General features: G+C 42.1%; 1 protein-coding gene across 8 annotated transcripts in view; it reads left to right on the top strand.

Moving 5' to 3' along the window:
• GRAMD1C (GRAM domain containing 1C) overlaps positions 1–6,000 on the top strand; it is a 113,757-nt gene that overhangs the window by 101,633 nt on the left and 6,124 nt on the right. For all 8 annotated transcript variants that reach the window (XM_019548786.1, XM_019548789.1, XM_019548793.1 and 5 more), the window contains 4 exons: positions 837–955; positions 1,603–1,745; positions 4,058–4,161; positions 4,738–4,914. In XM_019548786.1, coding sequence (XP_019404331.1) covers positions 837–955; positions 1,603–1,745; positions 4,058–4,161; positions 4,738–4,914 — 543 coding nt within the window. The remainder of the gene's footprint in view (positions 1–836; positions 956–1,602; positions 1,746–4,057; positions 4,162–4,737; positions 4,915–6,000) is intronic.

Below are 6,000 nucleotides of genomic sequence, written 5' to 3'. Positions count from 1 at the left end.
TCAAGTACTCAAATGTGCAGTACCATATTAGCACAATTTATGCTGTGATGTGCTACTGCACAGTGTTACAAATGACTGCGCATTAAGCATCTTGTGTAGATGCACCCTGAGATCACTGGAACAGAAAATTAAAATCCTAGAGAAATTAATACTTGTTCAGTGACAAACTTAGTCAAAGCAGCAAGAACTTCCAATAATGCCAAATTAACTTTGTAGTCATTTTAGGCAGATGGGGACAGTGTTTCAGTTTCTTTACTGGCTATTTTCCACTGGTCTGCTCTGCTCTGCTTTTCCAGCAGACATGGAGGCACTGGCTATGATCCCTTTGCTCCTAGGTTCAATAGACTACAGTTTCCCTTTTCTTTTTATAAACTGCCTGAGATCTGAAATGGTTTCATGCAAGTCTTTCTATGGGAAAACACCCATAGCACATCTCAAGGCAGTATTGGGGATAGTCTTATATCCTGCTTCTTTGTAAAGGTATTCCCTCCTGCCCCCCTGCATGGTCTCACAGACATGCTTCTGAACTCTGACCCTTGAAAGCCGCTGCTCCCTTGCCCTCATGCCTTTGCTCACCTCTCTGATCAGAATGACAGCACTTTGCAGTCACTGAAAAAATGACACAAGGTGCAATGTGAGAGAGAGTTGGGCTTCCTCATGAATCCCTCATTGAGTAATATCTGATCCTGCATTCCTACATGGCAAGTAGTAAAGATGGAAACTTGATGGTGGGTGGACCTATACAGTGTTCTTTATGCTAACATTGATGTTCCCCAGTTTGAGGGCTGAAACAGCTCTCAGCAAGCACACTAGTCATTGTGCATTTTGTGACTTAGATGCAGTATCCACTCCTTGGAACAGAGATGGCAGTGGAAATCAATTGAGGACTATGACCTACACTGTTACGATTAATAATCCACTCTGTGGCAAGTTCACAACAGCAACAGAAAAGCAGGTAGTGTGTGTGCGAGTATGTCTCTATGACACTCTTGTCTTCACAAACTAAGGGGAAGCTTCACCTCAGAATCTGCTAACTGGACTGCAGAATTTAGGAGTTTGAATGTTACTCATGAGTTACATTTGGTATTTATGAAGCAGAAATGTCATCCTTTCTCATCTTAAATAATCAGCTCTTTAGTAATGCCTTCCATCTTCACAGAAGATTATGCCCCCTCCATTCTACCTCTGTCCTATGGGAATAGGCAGTAATATTATTTATGGGTGAAGAAGCTATGGCTACAGGGAAGTGACTTGATGAATTACTTTAACAGTGAGTTAGAGGCAGTCAGGGATAGAATCTAGGAAAGAGTGGCACCCAACCCTGTGTTCAGGGATCCAAATAAGCAGTGCTCATCCTTCAGTCTAGCAATGTGGAAAAAATGGATGTTTGGTATGGGAGGGTGATGGTCAGTTTTTGCAAACACTTTGGGTTCTTCAGACTCTGACACTGACTTATTTTGTTTTCTCCAACTTGTCCAGAGTCTCTCCCCACTTCCAGGAATTTTTAGACTGGCTGGTCTACTGGAATGAAGAATCCAAAGCCCACAGGAGGAAGAAATAAGCATGTGTATTTAAAATGTCTTTTTCTCGTTTGATGGGTAGATCCTGCATAAACAGAGCCATAAAGGACAGTCTTACCTGGTAGATGCTGAGGTGTTGACGCACGATGTTCCTTATCATGATTACTTCTACACTGTGAAAAGATACTGTATCACCCGCACAGCCAATCAGAAATGCAGATTACGGTGAGCCAGAGCAATAAATATATGGAAGGAAAGACTATACTGTAGGAACTAAAATTTTTACTGGAAGACTTGCCATGCAGCATGGCAAAATTTAATTCCTTTGCACAAAAGTCTTCTTTTGAACTGTAATTCCACTTGGGTGAAAAGTTTTATATAGTAATGGTTCTTTTTTTTATCATATTTGCTTACTGTGAACTAGGAGAATCAGAGGAAATGAGGGTTAGAAGGGACCTCAGGAGGTCAACTAGTCCAACCGCCTGCTCAAAGCAAGGCCGTCCTCAATGAGATCATCCCAGCCAAGGCATTGTTGAGCCAGGTCTCAAAAACCTCCAAGGTCCACCACCTCTGTTTCAGTAGTTTACCACCCTCCTGGTGAAAGTGCTTTTCCTAATATCTAACCTAAACCTCCTTTGCTGCAACTTGAGACCATTGCTCCTTGTTCTATTATCTGCCATCAGTGAGAATAGTTTAGCTCCATCCACTTTGTAACCCCACTTCAGGTAGTTGAAGGCTGCTATTAAATTCCCCAAGTCTTCTCTTTTCTAGACTAAATCAGCCCAGTTCCCTCAGCTTCTCATCAGTCATGTGCTCCAGCCCCCTTACCATTTTTGTTGCCCTCTGGTGGACTCTCTCCAATGTATCCATGTCCTTTCTGTAGTGGGGAGCCCAAAACTGGCCTCAGTACTTCAGTTGCGGCCTCATCAGTGCAGAATAGAAAGGAATAATCACTTCCCTCAATCTGCTGGCAGTGCTTTACTAATGCAGCCCAGGATGCCATTAGCTTTCTTGGCAACAAGGGCACACTGCTGGCTTATATTCAGCTTATTGTCCACTGTAACCCCCAGGTCCTGCAAAGCCATTTGGTCCCCAACCTGTAGTGATGCATGGGATTTGTTCCATCCTAAGTGCAGGACTTGTTCTTATTGAACCTCATGACATTTCTTCTAGTTCAGTCCTCCAGTTTGTCTAGGTACCGCTGAATCCTAGCCCTACTCTCCAGCTTATCTACTGCTTTCCACAGCTTGGTATCATCTGCAAATTAGATCTGGTTATTTTAGTAACAAACACACCAGCTTTCCCCTTCTGTCTTGCAGGTCCAACCTACATGTAAGGGTGAGTCTGGGTTTTAATCCTCCTTGAGCATTTTAAATAAACTGTTCACCAAGGTTCGGTCAGTAGACCTGTGCAGGTGCTCAGAAGCAGAGGGTTGCATAGAAATCTGTCTGCAGAATGTTTTTATCATGGGTATTGCTGGTGGAGTTTCATAGATGGGACTAACAGTGGAATGTATTCCCCAATGACGTATATTCCTGAAGATGGTGCCCAAGAGAGAAATGAGCTTGTGTGACACAGATTCTAGGCTGATTTTTGGAGTCTGGGAGGTCTCTGCCTTTTTTTTGGAGAAAAAAGTGTATGTGTGCGCACATGTGGTATGAAAAAAATATTGAAATAAAGGAACATGAAGCTTGAAGATGCCATCTGTATTCACTTCTCAGAGTTGAGCTAGATGCCATAAGATTAAGTCTAGTATCAGTTAAACTGAGCACTGCTATGCAGAAAAGCTTGGTTGGATTTCAGTCTGTGATTTGTGGCCCTAGCAGGTCTTAAAGGGTGAAGGCTTGGGAAATGGAATGCTTTGAGTAAGTCTGCTTGCTGATTTGAGAAACAGCATTGACCGACCCAGAAGGAGGATCCTTTTGATCATGACCTCTTAAAGGGAAAAGGATATTTGGTTTGAAAGCAACTTGGGCAGGGTGTATGTGAAAGACAGATAGCAGGTGTTATAATGCAGGATTATTTGTTGAGGTAGTAGAAAGGTTGTTTTTGCATTGGAAAATGCTTTTTTTGTCAAACTGATGCTTTTCATGCCAAAACCGGGAATGTTATCAATAAAAAGATATCCTTTGAGGTTGAAACACTCTGTTATGACCTATTCAGAACAGAATTCTGACTTATTTTATAATTAATTGTACATTAAGAAAAGCTTCAAAAGTTTTGCAGAAAATATGACAATTCTTTGCTTTCACTTTGAAGCAGAAATGAAAATTAAGTTCAAAATGAGGCAATTTCCCATGAAAAATGGTACAGGGATCAGAATTTCCATTCATGGCTCTTCTGGAACCATGTTTCTTTCGTAACATTCCAGTGTGAGTGGTGTGGATGGCAGTGCCTTGACTCCTTATACTCGTTGTTTTGGATTGTGGTTACAGGTTAAAAGTGTGTTCCTGGTAAGCAACAAGAACCTTGCTACTGGTGTTTTTGTAAGTGATGCATTTTAGGTTGCCTTACCATTCTGTTTTGTTATATTGCAGGGTATCTGCAGATGTGAAATACAAGAAACAGCCATGGGGCCTCATCAAGTCTGTAATTGAGAAGAACACTTGGGGAGGGATACAGGAGAATTTCAAACAACTTGGTGAGGGTTTGTCTTTTTTTGGTAAGAAAGGGTGATAGCAGCAACTATGTGAATCAGTCATGTAACTGTACATTTACTTCTAAGAGGGTGTGAGTACAGGATTTTGTGTCTCCTACAAGTGAAAAGTTTTTCTCCTGACTTGGGGGTATAATAAAATTGGATTGCAAGGGCTCCCAGAAAAACATTCTGAGCAATAGTGTTGTGTTATGGGGGTATATACACCTAGGAAGGTGTGCAGAACAGAAACATTCATTAACTGGGTATTGAATTTTTAAAGAATTTTAATTGGTGCTCTGGTTATGAGAGGAGATGGCCATACTTGGTACTCCTTAGCATGTTTGTCTTGCTGGAGAAATGTGTATTTCTTCCCCCCCAACCTGTGATCATGTAGAAGCTTAAGTGATCTTATGTAAATTTACATGCATTTCCATGTAAATTTACATGCATTTCCAGAAAATAACACCATCATGCCCCATCGTCTGTTGTATCCTCCATCTCAAACAGACAGTGTGAGTGTTTCCATTTTAAGAAGCGAAGGGGGAAAAAAACCTTTTATTTATTTATTTTAAACTGTAGAATCAGATCTGCTAATGGAGGAGTATGCAATAAATCAATCTCTAGAAGATCCTGGCAAACTTGTTGCCATCAGACGACGACGACGGACTTTACACCGGACTATGGGAGAGTTGCTTCCCAGGCGTTCATCCCAGCATTCCTCAGGAGATGTACTGGAGTCCCAGGGCAATGCAATAGGTGGGTATAACTAGGTGCGACAGGAGGGCTGAGGAGGGGGAGGGAATGTGCCATGGCAGCTCCTTGTCCAAACTGTGCATACTAGAGAGGATGCTTAATCAGTAATGGAAGTTAAATGCAATGCTGATTGAGTTTACTAAAAAGCTAGCGGTATTTATTTTCTATTACTAATCCTCCAAATCCTATGTGTACAAGCTTTTCTGATCCCTTTGCTGTGATCAGTACAGGGAGAATTCAGGTCTAAGCTATAGTGCATTCTGCTCCAGGAGAATGCTAAACGTGGTACAAAGCCTGCATGGGCCAGGGTGAGAAGAGATTCAACTTGGAAGGGAGAAAAGTGGGAGAACCCTATTTTAAGCATGCTGTTGGTGGAGGGGGAGGAAGAATAATTTGATGGTTTTGAATCTGCAGACATGTACCTGAGAACAATTACTTTAGTACAGGTGCCTCCTGGTCTCATCACCTATATCTGGTTTTCATTAATCTTGCTCCTTTTTTTTTTTCCCAATCTCTTGTCTGCTTCAGTGATTTCTGGGGCACTGATGCTTTTCTTGCAGTATCTTGCTCCTTACAAACCAGTAGGCAGAACAGACTGACTTGAAAGTGCACATGGTGTTCAGTAGCTACCTCCGCAGAGATGAGGAACATCTGTGCTCTGAAGCATGCCAGAATTGCTCTGAATTGTATGAAGCAACTTTTTAAATCATAAGCACTGAACCAAGAGTGCATGCTTCATGCCAGGCAAAAGCCACTGGAGACCCAGGAGACTTTGGGCTAGCACCATATGTAAATATTTTGTCAGTGTAGGCCAACTTCTACATTTCCAGTGTGTCCACCAGTGCTCCAGCTGTCCAGGTGAGCGCCTCTGCCTTGGTATACAGGGCAGCCTGAATATATATGTTCCTTTGTCAGGTTAGGAAATCTGAATGTTAGAAACTATTTTAGAGATTGGCTAACTTACATGATTCTAGGTTGACCCACCTGCAGTGGTGAATGATACTCATTACATCTGAGATGATGTGCATGACACTCATTGAATTCAAGATGATGTGCACACTGTGTCCTACCCCTACCCATGTCTAGGTC

Source organism: Crocodylus porosus, unplaced genomic scaffold (assembly GCF_001723895.1).
Source record: "Crocodylus porosus isolate Cpor-Errol unplaced genomic scaffold, CroPor_comp1, whole genome shotgun sequence".
NCBI classification, from domain to species: domain Eukaryota; kingdom Metazoa; phylum Chordata; order Crocodylia; family Crocodylidae; genus Crocodylus; species Crocodylus porosus.
This window is presented reverse-complemented; position numbering and strand designations above follow the sequence as displayed.